General features: G+C 37.7%; 1 protein-coding gene across 9 annotated transcripts in view; it reads right to left on the reverse strand.

The window, feature by feature from the left end:
* Nucleotides 1–287: 287 nt before the first annotated feature.
* LOC109417184 (protein yippee-like) overlaps nucleotides 288–19,943 on the reverse strand; it is a 314,595-nt gene continuing 294,939 nt past the window's right edge. For 7 of the 9 annotated variants that reach the window (XM_062860536.1, XM_062860532.1, XM_062860531.1 and 4 more), the window contains 4 exons: nucleotides 7,326–7,674; nucleotides 6,475–6,686; nucleotides 1,605–1,713; nucleotides 288–1,541 (listed from right to left, as the gene is read on the reverse strand). In XM_062860536.1, coding sequence (XP_062716520.1) covers nucleotides 1,452–1,541; nucleotides 1,605–1,713; nucleotides 6,475–6,686; nucleotides 7,326–7,358 — 444 coding nt within the window. In that variant the 5' untranslated portion in view covers nucleotides 7,359–7,674 and the 3' untranslated portion in view covers nucleotides 288–1,451. The other 2 variants (XM_029872219.2, XM_019691309.3) reach the window with 2 other exon arrangements.

The raw sequence follows: 19,943 nt of genomic DNA on the forward strand, positions 1-19,943 counted from the left end.
TAGCCCTTGTTCGACTTAACAAATTGAAGTGTACTTTTACTTTGTTCTTTTTTTTTGCTACTGTTGAGTTTAGTTTTCTCGTATCTATTAACTGTATTGTTTTGGCAGTAAAATTCTTCCTTACATTCTTAGAGTTTCGTGTGTTTCGCCCGAGGTGACGATTCACTGACCCTACCTTTTGGACATCGAGGGCCGCCAATGCTTCCGTTCCAATCTCGACTTGAATGGCTGTTCTGTGTGTTTGTCTGTTTGTTGTCACTCGCCTGAGCCAAAAGAAACACAGATACTTGGAATACAAAAATATTTTGTTTTATTAAAAAAATACATCATAATCGTAATATTATACATGTATTGATCACATTCGCTATCCAAAAAGAATAAAACTGAAACAGAAGTAACAGTACTGCTCGGCGACAGGCGTTACAACAGCTGTTTGTTTTTATTTGCTTTTTTGCTTGGTTTTGCATTCGTTCCATTGCATTTATCTAAACTTGTGATTTATAAAACCATAAGTGTTTGTCTTCTTCGTCTTCCTCCTTTCAGTTTTGTTTCCTTTCGTAGAACTAAAGCTAGTTTTCTTAGACGTGTATATTTCGACTAAAATACGATTTATTATAAATGTTATCTCACTTGAAACATTCGTAAAACTAATATCACTCTCGCATTTTCTCTCTCGCGTACCATCTCTCTGCCTTCGCTCATCTTCCACCCTACACGGATCCCTTCTCGCTGCGCTCAGGGATCCCAATCCCCACGTGGTTTACTCAATCCGTCACAAACATCGCTATATCTGCTTCATCTACCACTCGTCGATCGTAGTCATCTCATCACTAATCCATAAAATAGTGTTAATCTTCTCGCTATCTCAGGAAAATAAAATGTTTCCTCTTTTACTTCTCTGCTACAAAAGGGATTTGAAAGAGTTAGGTTTCTAAACTAAATTATTATTTCTCTTGTTTTAAATCGTGTACGTGGTTCTCGCAGGTAAAATTAAGAATGGTTTACAGAATGTTTGACAATTAAAAATAATCCCAATCTAATGCACGGCTGTTACGATACCGTTCGATACTTCAATCATTATACGATGGATTTAGTACATATATGCGTTGGTGAGTGTGAATGGAACGAACACGTTATAGAGAAAGATCTACTTGTAATAGGATAAAACGCAGATGCAGGAAATGACAGAACAGCTACGCACGGATATACGCTTTTGATCTAGGGTTTGCTTGGGTTGATCCTCCGCCGGGGGACCTCCTTGCGGGGACAGAGACTTCAGAACTAGGAGATACACTGACTGTGCCGTGGAAAGAGGATGCAGGAAAGTTGTCATTCCGAAGACTTCCTTCCCGCTGGGTTCGCGCACTATTGGATTGCGGGATTTTGCTTTTTTGCGATTTTTACCAGTATTGACTAATCTAGTTGACGCGATTACAGCAATGGCTTGGCGATCAATCCCAGCCGTTCTCCTTGATCATGTGAGCTAGTTCTATGATGTACTTTCCCTCCTTGTATTTCTGGCTAGATTCAAAAGCGTGCTCCTGAAAAAGTAAGAAAAATTACAACTTGGAGATGCCAAACCAATCCCTAGTATTTCGACTTACGTATTTCCATCCTAAAGGCGTTTTACAGCATTCACAGTAAATGTCGGCTACGGCGTGTAAGCCAGTTAATAGGACGCGTTCCTCGGCTTGGCCACAAGCGACGTTGACCCTGGAATTTATAAAAGGTAAAAAAAAATGTTGAAAATAATATCATGTATTTTAAATATGTACTACAGATCAGTGTTTCTCAATTTTAAATGCACCACAAATTTTGAATTCATTGATCCTTCATTGATCGGACGTTTCAAGAAAAAAAACATCAAAAAATCGTCGACAAAACCCCGTTGATGAACATACTGCTTCCAAGAATAGCTGCAGCGTTGGAACTAGAAAATGATTCTAGAAGTTCATCATGTAATCTAACAGAGAGAAAATGATAATTTTTGTTCTGGTTTACTTGAAAAGCCGCCCGTATACCTTGGATGTAGGTACCACTTTAAACGTAAATTCTGAGAAATTTTGTTATATTTCATAATTTGCTGCACAAATGGTTACAAATAGGAACAGATATTTTGCCAAATCATATTTGTTTACATGAACTCACCAACACAAACATCTAGCCTGTGCGGTCGATACTGTCCTGAGAAGATCGGGGTCGCTGGTTTTGATTTTCATGCCATTTATGTACTTAAAATCGTGAGTGGATGCAAAAGTCGGCCATTGTGGCGGCCATTTTGAGCTTCTAATAAATCTGTCCTTAAAGTCGATTAATACATCATTCCCGGCATTTCTGGAGGATTTTCCGTACCTTCTTCCCCCGCAAAGATACCCACAAAGCCACCTGGAGATCACCCGACCATCAAACAGAAAATCAAATCGACCACGTTCTAATCGATGGTAAATTCTTCTCGGATATAACCAATGTCCGCACATACCACAGTGCGAATATAGATTCGGATCACTACTTAGTCGCTATATGCATGCGCTCAAAACTTTCGACAGTTATCACCACGCGTCGAAGTCGAACGCCGTGGCTAAACAGCGTAACGTAGAAGTGGCTCAAGACTACGCGCAGCAAATAGCACTGGTCCTACAAACGGAAGAGCAGCTCGGCGCAGGTATGTACACTTGAAGATGGCTGGAGGACATCCGATCCGCCATAGGTAGTACATCGGCTACAGCATTAGACTTCGCGACTCCGAATCACAGAAACGACTGGTACGACGGCGAATGTGAACAGTTGAAAAACGAGAAGAATGCAGCATGGGCGATAATGCTGCAACACCGTACGAGAGCGAATGAGGCACGTTACAAACAGGCGCGGAACAGGCAAAACTCAGTCTTCCGGATGAAGAAGCGCCAGCAGGAAGAACGAGATCGCAAAGCGATGGAAGAGCTGTACCGCGCTAAGGACACACGAAAGTTCTACGAGAAGCTGAACCGCTCGCGCAAAGGCTTTGCGCCACAAGCCGACATGTGCCGAGATAATCACGGGAATATTCTCACGAGCGAGCGTGAGGTGGTCGAGAGGTGGCGGCAGCATTGCGATGAGCACCTCAATGGCGACGTTGCAAGTACCGAAGGTGGCGTGGTAACAGATCTAGGAGTATGTGCACAGGACGAAAGACTTCCGGCCCCTGACCTTCAAGAGATTGAGGAGGAGGTTGGCCGGGTGAAAAACAACAAAGCCGCTGGAGCAGATCAACTACCAAGCGAGCTTCTAAAATACGGTGGAGAAGCACTGGTGAGAGCACTACACTGGGTCATTACCAAGATTTGGGAGGAGGAAGTATTTGTGTACTTGGGCTCACTGGTGACCACCGACAACGACACCAGCAGAGAAATTCAGAGGTGCATTGTGGCAGGAAATCGTGCTCACTTTGGACTCCGCAAAACTCTATGATCGAATAAAGTTCGCCGTAACACGAAGTTAACCATCTACAAAACGCTGATTAGACCGGTCGTCCTCTATGGGCACGAAACATGGACCCTACGTGCAGAGGACCAACGCGCCCTTGGAGTTTTCAAACGGAAAGTATTGCGTACCATCTACGGCGGAGTGCAGATGGAAGACGGGACTTGGAGAAGGCGAATGAACCACGAGCTGCATCAGCTGCTGAGAGAACCAACCATCGTCCATACCACGAAAATCGGGTGGCTACGGTGGGCGGGTCACGTCATCAGGATGTCGGATAGCAACCCGACTAAAATGGTTCTCGAGAGTCATCCGACCGGTACAAGAAGACGTGGAGCGCAGCGAGCTAGGTGGGTCGACCAAGTGGAGGACGATCTGTGGACCGTACGCAGAGTGCGGAACTGGAGACAAACAGCCATGGACCGAGTGGAATGGAGACGCTGTACTATGTACAGCAGAGGCCACCCCGGCCTTAGCCTGATCGGTAAGTACGGTAAGTAAGTTCAATGAAAAATAATTTAAGTTACTCGTGCATTTACCTCTGTTTTCCATCACAATATAAATCTGAGAAACACTGTTCACCATTTAACATGTACGTATCCGTTCTATCCCATCCCGAGCATCTTCTAAGGGTCTGTCTCAATTGGGATATTAAAAATAATTTTAATTAAATTTGACAGTTCGAAAATTATTTTTCCTTGATTTTCGAACTGTCAAAAATAATTCTGCTCCAGAGCAGACTTATGTTTGACAGAACGGTAATTTTCGTCCTCACCGGCTCGCGCATGCGCACGCTTGTCCACTGGTGTTTGTTTACATATCGGCTTGCGCTTTTCTCTCTATTTCTCTCTTGCTTCGATTTTGAGGTGGGCCCGTCTATGCGTCCGTAATGAATATAATGTAATCATTTTTATCATAGAAATATGTGTATGGATTTGGTATGGATGAAATTTTGCTTAATTGTACTTCATCCTGCTGAAGTCCGTAGTCCGTAGCTTGATTGGCGACGGATAGCAAAGTGTTTTCCGTTGAAAATTGTTCAAGAAGTCGGCATTAGATAAATATTTCGATCGTGTTGATTTTCTTCCCTGCTCATAAAAAATCAGTATTATTTTAAGCTATTTTCCCTCAAAGGGGATTCAAACACATTTTTATATTTATTAGCTGCCTCGGCTAACTTTTACAACTGTTGACCGCCCTCTAGATTAGTTTTATTTCGATCATGGTGAATTTCTTCCCAGCTCATTGAAAAACATTAACTTCACTATTTTCATATTTTTCTTGATAATTTTGATAACTTTTTCCACATATAAACACTGCCACCAAGAATACGGGTCGAACCGTGCAAGAGTCATGCTGATCGGTTTAGCCGTTCGTGAGTTTTGTTGCCTCGAAGGGACTTCAAACTCATTTTTATGTATAGATTTATATTTATAGATAGGAAGTGAAGTGGTCGTAAACGATCGAACGTATTCACGCTACCTCTTGATTCCCTTTTTGTGTATGTGAATTCAACATAAGGAAGTGCAACAAAGGTTTTTTTTTCTGCGCACCTTTTATAAATATTTATCCTAAAACTTCTCCAATATTTCGTTCAGGAATCCCTCCTCATGTTCCTCCAGGGATTAGAAATAAATGGAACAATAGGAGGCAATCAGTGAAGTACTAGATTGAAAGTAGTGAGCTGGATTTTTGTATGGTGAGATGATCAATAGGGTCCTAAAATTAAAGACGAAATCTCGCTTATATTGAATAATACGATCAAGCATGGTATTCTAATCGGAATTATACTTTACTCGGACTTGAAAAACAAAGGAATAATGAAAAAATTCGAAATAAGTAAAATGGTAAATAGTTCTACTTTGACATTTGAGGTCAACCTTGTGTGACTGAGCTCGACATTTTTCGCACTGGGATTTCAAAAATGTTCCTATCTGACATACACGGTGAAAAAAAATCACTCAAAGTATGTGTTATAAGCTAGGGACGAGACAAAAAGCTAAAAAAATAAAAATTATATATTTTCAACTACGGTTAATAAAAACGTCAAAAATTGAGTAAATATGTACTCTTGAACCATATATTGTGGTTTAAAACAAGAATCCCGATAGGACTTTAGGAGCCTATTCTCCATTTCTGCAATGAAATGGTGCAAACAGCGTAGGTTATATGATTTATTGGCTAATTTGATGCTATTTGAGCAAAACTTTGAATAACTGTGTTGTTGTATTATTTTTTCCTGCAACTTCAACAACACAGTTATCCAAACTATTGCTCAAACAGCATCAAATTAGTCAATAAATCATATAACCCACGGTGTTTGCACCATTTCATTGCAGAAATGGAGAATTGATCATCTCGCCATACAAAAATCTAGCTCACTACTTTCAATCTAGTTCTTCACTGATTGCCTCCTATTCCTCAAGGAATTTCTCATTTGCAGTACTTACGGAAATTCCTCGGGAAATTCTTCCCGCAATTGCTCCAGGAGTTTCTGAGTTTCTCTGGAAGTTTTTTTTATGAACTTCTCTAGGGTTTTGTTAGGAACTCCTCCGGAAGTTCCCTCAGAATTTTCAAGACACCCTGGAACAATTCCTCAAGTTTTGTCAGGAATTCCTCACAAATTTCTTCTATATTCTTCCGGAAGTTTCTCCAGGAATCTCCCTAAAGAGTCACATGCTGGAGAAATTGTGCTACGGAAGAACCATCAGTGAGAATTTCTAGTGAGAGGCAACTTGGAGGAATAAATGAGGAAAGCATCGAAGAAATTTCAAGGCAAAATAATATTTTGTTTTTAAATTTTCCGACAAGTTTTCATTTCTGAGCGGAATCATTTTTGGTAAGGCAACATTGTCAACATCGATCAACATTGACGTGTTTAAATTGGGCCAGAAAAAAATTAAATTTGACAGCACAATGATTTTCGAGCTTTGTAATAATTTTCGAACTGTCAAATTTGATTAAAATTATTTTAAAATATCTCAATTGAGACAGAGCCTAAGAGTCCGTACTTACACCGAGTTGAACAGATACGCCCGTCCCTGGCTGCCCTGGAACGATTTCGATATAAGCTCATCGTGACTAGCTAGGTGTGCCCGGCAGTGGACACAGGAATACGTTCGGTTCGTTGGCGGTAGATAGGCTTGGAACGTTTTCACCATATTGCCACTTCCTGACGATGATGACGACGATGATTGCCCGTTTGCGTGCCCTACGTTGGCCGCTTCCTGCGTTGATTGAGCGTCGATTGACGAGTTGCGTCGATCGGTTTGCGATGTGTTCATTTTGCAAGTGATGGGAAAATATGGTGAAGAAAAAATATAGAAAACCGTTGAATTTCGATTATTTTCGTAAGACTAAAGGAAGGATTTGTTTATGTTAGTAAGCCGGTGCAAAAATCAAAATGATAAAAAAAAACAATAGAAAAACTAGATATCTCGACTACGTGTTCAAATAGACGTTAGTATTATTTTAAGTAAAGGCAACGCAATGTGTTCGAGCAAACAATCGTCTATTTGGAAAAGTAATCGAGAAGTTCCGAAAACATCGCCTCTACCTGGGTTGGATCGTTTTCTCGATTTGAGTCCAGGCCGAAAATGATTGTGACAACTAGATGGAAAGAAACGCACGACCCCAGGATCGCAGGGCCGCCCTATGGAACGGGGGTTGGTTAGTGTTTTTGGATGTTGGTTAGTAATATGGTAAAAGAAGCACGGACCCGTCGATGGGGGAGAGAGAGCCGTGCAATGATTTCACGCGGTTGTTCGGTTTCGGTCGATTTACTTGCTAGAGAGCTCGTTAGTGGCGGATTGGAGTTTCTGTTAGCTTAGACCTATTGGGATAGTGATAATCGAATGGCTGTTTACTTCGAACAGTAGATTAAACAGGGATATGTACATCCGTCTCCGCGGCCCAGCTGCTGACCGCTGCTGCCACTGTTTGTCCGGACCAAATCCGTGAGCTCACTTTGAATACGTGGGGGCACTATCGGACCGCACGCTACGCTGTCATCCGTTTTGAGCTTTGGTGTGTTTATTCGAGAGTGTGCTTACACTCGATTGCGACAATCGTTTCACAATCACTGTAAATGTTTTTCTACTGTACTGTGCTTTGTTCTGTTGTAGGTTATCGTTGTTAACAGCTGTTGGCTATGGAACTGTAGTTGATGTTTACAAGCTGTCAAGCTGTGATCGAACTGCAATCTCAATTGAAAATCTGAAATAAATGTAGAAAGACGAATGTTGCATATTAGAACATGCAGATTGAAAGCAAAATATAGGTATAAATGGTTTAAATCACACGTGTATGTAAGATAAGCACATCTCTGTGGACTGTTTATCTTCGGAGTCTGAGATTACTATAAAAATGATCTCACCTTACACTATAAGCAATTTCAAGAGTGACAATCAAATAGGTGGGTAAATGGCACATTTCCAAATTTGCCATTCTTCATTTGATATCACAACTTTTGATGCCGATGTTTTAGTTTTTTCAACTCAGTCAACGGCTGCATCGCTGTATTCTTCAATTCTCCCAACACCCACCATTGTCTGCAGGTGGGTTCTTTATGGGCATCTTTTGTACTTTATCAAGCAATTTGCAATGGATATCTCATATATTCAATACGTTTGTTGTTGAGCATGTTTGTTGTAGACCGTACCATATCCATCCTTTCAACTTCTGGTAACAGCGGAAAGTGATAATTTAGTGAAGTAGCTTATGCTCCAGGTTATTCCTGCGATGAAGTTTGTTTCTAATGTGGTTCTAAGTCTATTCCGATTAATATATTGAAAATAAGGACTTATTCGTGTAAATAATACTATACTTTAAAGATCAATAAGACCTCCAGCAGTACCTGAAATTCCATAAAATTTTATCAAAGTGCTAACCAGCATTCTTAACCGTTATGTGACCAGCAGGGTATCCGACCTTATCACTATAGTTTTCGGAAAATCCGAATTTTCGGGAGCATGTCTTTATATCACATTGAAATCCATATTGTTGAGGTTAGGATACCTTAAGGACAGACTTGTTAGAATCCCAAAATGGCCGCCACAATGGCCGACTTTGGCACCTACTCACGATTTCGAGCGCACAAATCTCTTCGTAAACAAAACCAGCGCACATGATTTTCTTATTTGAAGCTTATTTCAAGTGAGCAAGAACAGAATAATAAAATTCACTGTTGTTTGAAGCTGCTTCTTGAGATTTGTGCATCTAAAGTTCTGATGCACAGTTGAAGCGGGATTTCAAGACGTTTTTCCTTAACGCGTGTTTAAGGGCAACCATTTCCTCACGGGAAGTGCGTACCGAAATCACAGCTTCGAAGCCAACACGTATTATGATTTCAGGCTGGTCTGATACTATATGCTGAAGCTACTATGAGAAGTTTGGTACCAATATCGCTACACGCAAAACAAGAAAAGCTACCAAAAATTGAGATATGCCTTTTCTACCAATTTATGTATTAAAAACGTACAGAAAATGTGATAAATCATAATCCATTCGTTGTATTAAGATACACTACACGGTTCCATTGATTGATGCACCAAGCGAAAAGAAGAAGCAGTTTTGACATCCAAGCGGTGTGCCGTCGATGAGATCCTCGTCGCTGATTGGTCGACGAATGTAAACGGCACACCGCTTGGATGTCAAAACTGCTTCTTCTTATCGCTTGGTGCATCAATCAATAGCTTCCATACCACTACACACAAACACCTCTATTCAAATCCGAGAAGTTGAACCGGGTTGCGTCTAAAAATAACTCTCGCTTCGCTGCTGAGCTTCGCGTCCTATAGGGCACTGCATGAAATTCTCTCCTTCTCTTTCACTCTTACAGAAATTTTGTAAACAGCAAGGCCAAGAAACGTCAAAATCCCATACAAAATCAAAACAGTGCAGTGCCCTATTGTCTACATGGAATGTTCCACTTGCGAACAACAACCTGCTGGATGCGGGCTTTTCAGTGCACAATGGGTCTAGAGTCGTATTTACGAAGACAAAAATGTTTCTGCCAAGTTCTGTTTTTTTTTTATCATTGTGAAATGATTACGGTCAATCAAGTGTGGCTTATCCAAAAATCTGCTGATAAATTATTCTCTATACAATATCAAAATGTTTTACAAAGTTATAGCAAATTTACAAAAATAAAACATTCGATTGATTTGATTGATTTTTCTTTATTCAAGAGACTTTCAGCCCTTGGATAAAACATTCGAATCATTAGAACTTTTCGAAAAGTTTTCAATAAATTGCAACTTTTTTGCCTTTGGTCATATTTTAGTCGAGTCCAACGTGTAGACCAAAACATTAGTCACAAACTTTCAAAATTTAATTTAATTCGGTTCACTTAGTCCTAAGGTGTAGTAATTTGATAAACGGAAGTCAAAAACTACATACAGATAGAAGGGCTCTAATTTCGTGTAAAGTTGAATAATCAATCAAGCCCAAATTTGCACCAATTAAATCAAACTCGTTGAGGAACAAGTAATCAAAATTTGGATAGTTTTGGTGGACTTTATAAAAGGAGCTTACAGTTAATGGTCCACTTGTTTCAAAAATTTGCCACAAGGAAGCGCAAATTACACATTTGCAAAATTATGGAAATGAATGTTTTTTTTTCGTAAAGCAATCAAAAAGCTGTAATTTAGTTTTCTTTGAACATATTTAAGTCAAGTCAAAGGTTTTTCAAAGAGCTATATATTAGTCATAAATGTGCAAAATTTTATTTCATTCGGTTCACTTAATCCAGAGATATAGCAGTTTAACGAAGAACACTCAAATATGAAACATTTTACTAGAGTCGCTCCAACTTCATGTAAAACTATCCAATCGAACTCAAATTTGTACCATTTATAGCTAATTAGTTGTGCAACTAGCAGATAAAATTTGAGAATATTCCCTACACATTATAGAAAGTTACAGGTTGCTGAATATATTCGAGATAATAAGTAAAAGATACATGCTTCTACTAAATTGCAACTAACGCCGTCTACTGACAGAATCCTGAACCAATCAGCTAATCAACTGAAACGCCCTTATAAACCAAACAACATTGCCGAAGAAACCAACTTTCTAAGTAATCAGAGTTCTGAGATATATGGAATATAATAATTAATTTATCGTCAGCGCTACCTAGTGGTGGAATTTCGAATCAAACGGCCCATCACCAGTAAAACCTTGGCTGGCCTAACAACTTTGCCAAGTATACCGAATATTTAAGTAATCATGGTGCTAAGATGTACGGTATGGAAATTTCGCCAGTGCTACGTCTTGCTGTCTGTGATATCTGTCATACCAGAGACAAACAGACGTAACACTGATGAAATGTTTATACCAAATACCTCATCATCCTGGTTACTTAGAGAGCTGGTGTCTTCGGCAATATTATTTGGCTGGTCAAGAACTAACAAATGATGAGTCGTTTGATTCAAAATTCCACCACAAGGCAGCGCTAGTGAGCAAACAAATATTATATTCCATATATCTCGGGACTCAGATCACTTAGAAAGTTGATGTCTTCAGCGATGTTGTTAGGTTGGTTACGGCCGCTCAGTTGATTAGCTGATTGGTTCAAAGTTCTGTCAGTAGGCGGCGCTAGTTACGAATTAATTGAAGCATGCAACATTTATTTATTATTTCAAATATATTCAGCAAGCTGTAACTTTTTTCAAAAATGCACCAAATATTCTCAAATTTTTCCTGCCAGTTGCACAACTAGTAAGCTATAAATGGTACAAATTTGAGCTCGATGGGATAACTTTACATAAAATTGGAGCAACTCTAATAAAGTAGTTCATATTTGAGTGTTCTTCGTTTAATTGCTATATCTCTTGATCAAGTGAACCGAATGAAATGCGACATGGCACAATTATGACTAATACATAGCGCTTTGAAAAACTTTTGACTTGACTTAGGGTGTGAACCATTTCGCTTGTTAGTTTAACTTTTAGTTAAAATTTGACACTTGGATAGTTATTTGCCATCGAAAAGTTTAAAAATAACCACGACGGTGGCCCATTTGAAATTTGACAGAGGAGTAGTTATTTGAAACAAAATACAGTACGCAGCCAAATCATTGCGAACAAAAAATAACTATCGAACTGTCAAGACTAACCCTGCTCGCGAGTAGGGTTATTTTCAAAATAACTATCGAAAAGTCAAATTTTAACTAAAAGTTAAACGAACAAGCGAAATGGTTCACAGCCTTAGACTCGTTCAAAGAAAACAAACTTACAGCTTGTTGATTACTTCACGAAAAAATATCAATCATTTGAATGATTTTGCAAATGTGTAACGCCGCCTTGTTGACCATTAACTGTAAGCCCTTGACTCACTTAACAACGTTGTCGAAGACACCAACTTTCTAAGTGGTGAGAGTCCTGAGATATATGAAATTTAGAATTTGCCGTTTATTGGTGGAATTTCTAATTAAACGATCCATCACCATCCATCATGGCATCGCAAATAAAATTATTAGAAAGCAGATTTTTGAATCAGTTTAACCAGACGAACCACCCTAACATAACAATAATAGGGAATAGGGTCAACAATTGAAAATAAACTTTCTAAAACACAATATGTGTCTAAAAACTTAAAGCTGAAGCTTAAACAGTTTTGTCTTCGCAAATACGGCTCTGGACCCATTGTGCAGTGTGGCGGCTGTATCACTTCCATCACCAAGCCACGTTTGTGTTGATTATGATGGCTTTCAGCCTCTTGTCTATTCATGTGCAGTTATAGCCGTGCTGGTTAGAGCGCAGGATACTGTGTATCGCCATGATAGTGTCTCGGTTCGATTCCCGCCGCCGCTCGAATTTCTTTTTAAACTTGGTATTTGATGCCGCCGCTGCTGCCATGATCAGTCTAAAAATAGAACAAATAATGAGAAACCAGTGCGACAAAGCACACGCACACATGCGAAATTTTCCTTTTCCAGATTCTAGGAAGCCAATACAATTTTTGATATACTGCTACCTACCAATTTTTGTATTTGCAAGGCCCTAATACAATATTTGTATATGTTTCATACCCAATTGTATTAGAATCTGCCAATCTCAGGTTGCGTGTACTAACCCATCGAAAATTTCGTACATTGTTTTGTATAAAAACGTGGACCCGGAAATCCAGATTTTCTGGCACCCAAGGTAATTCGACCGGTCACACCTGTCTCACTAAATAATTTGTTTCTGAGTTGAGTGAGACAAAAATTTCAAAAATCGGTGGAAATTTCACGGTTATCCGTTCGGATAAAAAAATACCATTCATTGCACGGAAAATGTTATTAGCATATGATAGGTTTCATCGTTCACAATAAAACACACAGTAGATACAAGGTTTTAGGTTCGTGAGTGCAAACTTTTTAAAGGGTGATATAGGACCATAAATGATGAAAAAAATTGTTCTACGCATATGGTCAAATTTCTACCGTTGCTTAGTAATTGAACTTTCCATGTTTTTTGACAATTGCCTTAACTGGCTATAACTTATGTCAAACTTATCGCAGTTTTTTTACCCTTTTTCGAAAGATTATTGAATTTTCTATCAAGTGGCATCTTTGAATCTACTGGTTTAGTTAACTAACGAAGTTTTCTAGAGCAAATAGCTCAAAAGTAGTGTGTTTTAATTTGTTTTTGTCAATTATCTTTGAAAAATGCATAGTAATTTGAAATTCTTTCTTAGGCAAAGTTGTGGCCCTTGTTTCACTCTACAATTCGTTCTTAAGGCGAAACTGGAAGCATTTCCTCACTTTTTGGTTTTTGATTTTTTATTAAATAACGAAGCAATATTTTCAAAATCGGTTTTCGTGCACATGTAGAGTATGGATCAAGGTATCTTCTGATTTTTTTTTTGTAGTGGAAAATGTTTTTCGTTTTTGCAGAAACCATTTTTGAACAAAATTTCACATAAAAATGGTTTCTACAAAAATGGAAAACATTTTCCACCTCAAAAAAATTCAGAAGATGCCTTGATCCATACTCTACATGTGCACGAAAACCGATTTTGAAAATATTGCTTCGTTATTTAATAAAAAATCAACAACCAAAAAAATGAGAAAATGCTTCCAGTTTCGCCTTAAGCATCAAACTTCTATCTCTTATCGGTTTCTTTCAATTTCGATTTAAACTTCGCATTTCAGATCATAAATATTGCAACTGTCAAGGTAAGCACTTTTTTGCGCACTGTGCCGCACATTTAAATAGAAATTGCAAGAAAATGATAAGAGCTAGAGGTTTTGTGTCAAAGAACAAATAATAGAGCAGAATAGGGGCCACAACTTAGCCCAAGAAAGAATTTTAATTTATAACGCATTTTTCAGAGATTGACTAAAACAAATTAAAACACACTAGGGGTACTCACTAAACAGATTAAATTGCTACGTAAGCCATGATTTTTTGCTTATTTGAAATGTTTCATGATTTTGCGAGTGAAATAATCAAAGATTGCTTTGGTGATCACGACGTTTAATCAGTTTAATCAGTTTAGGCTGTTTAGTGAATCCCCCTACTACTTTTGAGCTATTTGCTGTAGAAAACTTAGTTAACTAAATCAATCGATTCAAAGATGCCATTTGATAGAAAATTCAATAATTTTTCGAAAAAGGGTAAAAAAAACTGCAATAAGTTTGACCGTTTTCGAGTTGAAGCCAGTTAAGGCAATAATAATCAAAAAACATGGAAAGTTCAATAACTACTTAACGGTTGAGATTTGACCATATACACGTAGAACAATAATTTTCACCATTAATGGTCCGGTCCTCTATCACCCTTTGAAAAGTTTGCACTCACGAACCAAACACCCTGTATATTGTAACTTTTTACATTAGAAATCAAGCTCATATATTTCATACAATAAATGAAAATTGGCTATATTAGTGACAAATTAATCCTATTGTTTTCAGTACTTTCATAATGAAAAGTTAATATAGGTAATAATTAATTAATTCTAGTTGTTTTTATACAGTAGAGAAAGTTCCTGCAAAGTTCTCACGGACTTTTGATTTGAAAACAAAACTCTCAATTACATTTTAAAATCATTCGTAAGGATAAAATAAGTACTTGAATCATTTCATTCTATCTGTATAGTCAAAAAACAATTCATTTGACATATTTTTAGTATACGTAGTTGAGTACATATTGACGTGTATGGTGTTGTGTCTGGCTTATTAAAGACTATTGCTATTTTGTCATGCTCTAAGTGATTTATGGGGTGATACCGTCAATACTAAATCATTCTAAAATCAAAACAACCAGAAAAATATATATATATTAATCATATATTCCACAAATTTTATCATGAATTAGTTTTACAAGTTCGATGGAAATTGATGGAATTCACACCGACACTTCAAGGGGACGTCTTAAGCCTGAAACACATAGTCTAAAACTTACATTTTTTCGGGAAAATCAATATACCTTAATGTTTTTTTTTAATTATTCCATCAATGATTTTAATGGACATTTCTCTCAGTTAATAACTGCGGAAGTAGAGCACTAGCTGAGAAGCAGGCTTTATCCAAGTGATGAAGTTATGACAAGAAAAAGAAAAAGAAGAACAATGATTTTGGTATCGTTTTACAATAAACTAAAGAAATCTATAAATAGTAAACTGCCATTGATAACAATACAAATACAATCAATATAATGGGAACTCGTTGTCACAATGAACATACAATAATATTTGTTATAATTTTTTTTGAGCAATTTTCGCTTTTGAAAAACCACAGAATTTATATTTCTAGGTAACATTTTTCTCTAGCATTTACAGATGCCAATGGTCATCAGAATTGTATTGTATAAATCATATGACCGGAAATTTTGCCTGTAGGGTAAGTGTACTAGTTATCGCCATAGTGGTTTCCTATTTGGCCATAGTTTAAATAGGGAAATTTTTCAGGCTTTGACCTTTTATCAAAGTTTTAGGAGCTAGCATTTAAATGTATCTTGTCATTAAAACTCTTGAAATGATGCAACATTTTGAATTATCTCAAATAACCACTATGACCAAATAGGGAACCACTATGGCGATAACTGGTATACTCAGCCTCAGTCTAATATTTGTAAGTTACCGTAAAACGGGGTATCATTGATCAGCGGGGTAACATTGATCGGCTTGACCGACCTCATGAAATGTTCAAACAAGTATTTTATATTGAATCAGTTTCTGCTATCGAATGGTATGTCGCTATCTGCCATTATTTAGCTATTGAATGACATGTAATTTATGAAAATTAAATTTCATAAACATTGAAATAAATCGATTTTTCCATAACTGTGCTTCGTAACGCAATGAGATACATTGTCAAACATTCATGCTTGGCGTGAATACAAGATACAATATGAGGTTCGAAATCACTGTATTACTTCAATATGATATCCTAGAGTTGGATTTAATAACCGAAACATCTATGAAAATGCTACTTTTCAATAAAATATACGATTTATTAAAAGTAGGCTATCAATTCCTTAAGCCATTGCCTACCTTTAGGCGTTATTCGCGATTTGGAGGATTTTGACCCTAAAATATCTCAAAAAGTACATAACTTGTAAGAATTTCGACAACATATTCGAAATCAGCGACCCCGAATTTAGTAAGAAAGGGTATTTTTAACACAAACGAACTTTGATCACTAACATGATCAATGTTACCCCAAATAAACCAAATCAAAAATTAGATTAAAAAACCTATTTTAACATGTTTTAAAGTTTTGTAATACTTTTCCGAGTAGCTTAACACAAACTCAGAGGACCAGTACTTGTTTTAAAAATATAAAACATGTAACGTTTGCTTTAACAAGAGAATTATTCAAGAAATATCGAAAATTCTGATCAATGTTACCCCGGATTACGGTACTTGAAAAGGTTGATGATAGATTTTATCAGCAGTTGTCAAACAACAAATACCATTCCCGGAAGTTCCCGGCAACTCCACCAGGAGTTCCTCCGGGGATTCTCCAGCAGTTTCTTTTTGGGATTCCATTCTTTTTCTTCTTCTTTATGACTCTACGTCCCAACTTGGACTTTGCCTGCTTCGCTTCAACTTAGTGTTTTTTTGAGCACTTCCACAGTTATTAATTGAAGGGTTTTCTTTGCCTGCCATTGCATGAAGTTGTATATTGTGAGGCAAGTACAATGATACACTATGCCCAGGGAGTCGAGAAAATTTTCCCGACCGGAACGGGAATCGAACCCGCCGTCTTCGGATTGGCGATCCATAGCCTTAACCACTAGCCTAACTGGAGACCCCTTGGGGTTCCATTAGAGGGCAATTATACGCCACGTAAACATTTATGGAGAGGAGGAGCCTGGAGAAGGATCCACACCAATTTTAAATTCTTTGTATGGACAAAAGTCTTCGAGAGGGAGGAGAGGTTCTAAGATAACATGAGCATGAGCATGAGCATAGATAACCGCACAATTCATAGTTGCTACTCCGTGATTGACCAGAGCAATCAAAATTGCACAAAGATCCAATGAATAGGGCTTGGGACTAGCTTACTATTCTCAATGTAAACAATTCGAGAACTCTCAACTTTAGTAAGGTCAATAACGGCGCCGGTCACGTTCTTACGGTCATCGAGGATGGGAGGGAATGTTAGTAAGACAAACGTTGTTATAAAGACCGCGAATCGCTGCATCTTCACGTTTGTCTCAGGAAGGAATTTTTGTCAGTAGGGTAGGGTACATTGTCAGTGTGGGAGTCACCTATGGTTGGTGATATGATTTGACAATGGATCAATATACCCAAACCGCCGTTAACAACCGACCACTTTTCGACGCAAAAACAAGCCAAAAAGAAAATTCTATCGCGCGTCTCCACTCCACTAGGGAGCAGAAACCATTAGTCTATTCCACACAGAAATACACTGAACGCGATTTACTTGTCGGCGCCCGGATTTCTTTATCTCGATCGGCGAGCCCGAACTAACACTTTTCATTCGAGAGGAGAGGTTCTAAGATAACCTGAATTAAGTCTACGTGGTTTATTAACAACCTCTCAGTAGTTCCAACAAGAATTATGAATTATTGGAAGCTGCTTCAGGATTGGGGCCTTTTCAGTTAATGATTGGACTTAATAAAGTACTTGCAATGATTTGGCCAGATGTGTGGTGTTGAGTGGGTCTATGACATGGTTGATAGTAGCGACATCAGCATTTTTTTTTGCAGAATAACAACCACCACAGTTTTCCGGAGAATCAGTAGTTTGGATTTGTTAGCAGCAAAACCAGCAAATTGATCGAGATTCCTGAAATATCAGCAAACTTTTCGGTTGTCAATTACACCGGTCACTTGTCAAAATATAACAAAAGTTGAACAGTTTATTCTAACGGCAGTGCATGTCCTGATGTAGTATTTTGAATGACGAATAAAACAAAAATTGGCTGATTACCTTCCTGGCATGTAGGCATTTAAATTGTACTCGAATCAAGTGTATTTGAACCACGGTTCTTTCAATCGGCAAGTGCAATCGCAGTTAAGACAGCTCCACGGATTGACCTATACATTCAGCAGTCTTTTCAAATATTTTGTGGCTTGATTTAGCAACAACTGCAAATTCTTGAATTGATTGTTAATATACGTGGAGTATTATTACACAAAAAAAATGTCAAAAAAAAAAATATCAAGTCTCAATTATATCTTTCTTCAAATCCATTTTCCAAACAAACTATCTATTTTTTTATTCAGCTCACTGAAACAATTCAACAAAGTGCTACCATACTTCACGGCGGTCGAATTAACTGACACTTCAGAAGTCTCTGCTGTTTATTCAGTTAACCGATGTCAACAACGATGACAGTGGAATTTGCTGAAAATTGCAGCAATTTATTTTACTGAACTATTTGCTGAAATGTCAGATCGGCAGAATTCTGCAAAACTATGCTGATTTTCGGCGAAAAGAAAATTGTGTGTATGCTATGCTATGCTATCATGGAGTTTCTACGGGGATTACATTAAGAGAATCAACAACAAGAAGAATTTGTATTTTTACCCTTCTTACACCCATAAGAAGGGTATAAATACCGCTTGGAAAACCGACTTTCGATCCGAGGCCCGCAGGGCCGAGTCACATATGACGAATTTCGCGCCAACTCGACCAGTGGTTGGCAACACCCTCTCAGAATCGAATGAAACTTGGTGGGCATAAAGACTAGGTTTTTATAAGCAACTTTGCATACTTAAATTTTCGAAAATTTTCAAGAGTAACATTTGAAGAGGGCCTAACTTTTTTTCGAAGAATTTTTTAAAATCGATGTAACTCAAAAATGACAAGACCTATAGAAAAGTGTTGTATGGGGGACTTTTAGAGAATTGTCCAAGCTTTCATGAAAAAATATTTTAAAAATTCTAAATACATTTTTACACGCTAAAAAATATATTTTTAAAATTAAAAGTCAATTTACAGAAAATGCCCACTTTTTTATGTTTTGAAATTTTTTTCCAAGAAAGTCAATATTGTTGCCTAACTTTCCTCCATACATCACAAGATGGGCACTTTTAAGGAAAAAATTTTTTTCTAACAAAAACTTTTTCATGTTATTTTTTTAGCGTGTTGCGTATTAGCTTGTACAGGATGTATCAAGAATCCTTATACCCATTTAATAACACTCAATGGGCATTACAACTTTGTTTGATTGGGTGCCTTCTTTTTCTTGGGGTTACATCCCAACTGGAATAGAACCTGTTTCTCAGCATGTTTTGATATCTGAATGCTTAAAACAGCATTCTGTTTGCTGAAATTGTATTATTGTGTGCCTAGAACCAGTGAACTAACATTATTATTATTATTAGCTTTATTAGGGAGATTTTCAGCCCGAGGCTGGTTCATCTCCAAGAACTAACATCATTATTAGAAACGAATGATAAAGAATCGGTTTTATTTCAACAATGGCTAACCACTGATTGATGCAATTTGGAAACTATTACAAAGACTATAGACGAGTTTGTTCCGTATTTTGTAGAAAAAGTTGATAAGCTTATAACTCATGATTTCATTTATAGAGAACAATCCTCATTTTTGCGGGATAAAAAAGAATCTCTTAAACAGGGTGAAGTATTAACAATTTGTGACTTTTCAGAAAATTATTTATTTATCATTCAAAATTCAGCTCAAGGTTACCATTGGAATAATTCTCAAGCTACAATTCACCCCTTTGAACTGTACTACAAAACAGACAATAAGTTGGAAAACTTGAGCTTTATAATAATATCTGAAGTACTTACACACGATACAACAGCAGTTCAGTTATTTATATCAAAACTGCTGGATTCCATTAAACAATCGATTGATTTCTCAAAAATTACTTTCATGTCAGATGGAGCAGCAGCTCATTATAAGAACAAAAAAAAAATTGCCAGTTTGTGCAGTTTTCGGTCCAAGTATGGATTGGAAGCAGAATGGCACTTCTTCGCAACTTCACATGGCAAAGGTCCATGTGACGCTGTTGGAAGTACTCTCAAGCGAATGGTAAAACGAGCAAGTCTTGC

This window comes from Aedes albopictus, chromosome 3, assembly GCF_035046485.1.
Source record: "Aedes albopictus strain Foshan chromosome 3, AalbF5, whole genome shotgun sequence".
NCBI classification, from domain to species: domain Eukaryota; kingdom Metazoa; phylum Arthropoda; class Insecta; order Diptera; family Culicidae; genus Aedes; species Aedes albopictus.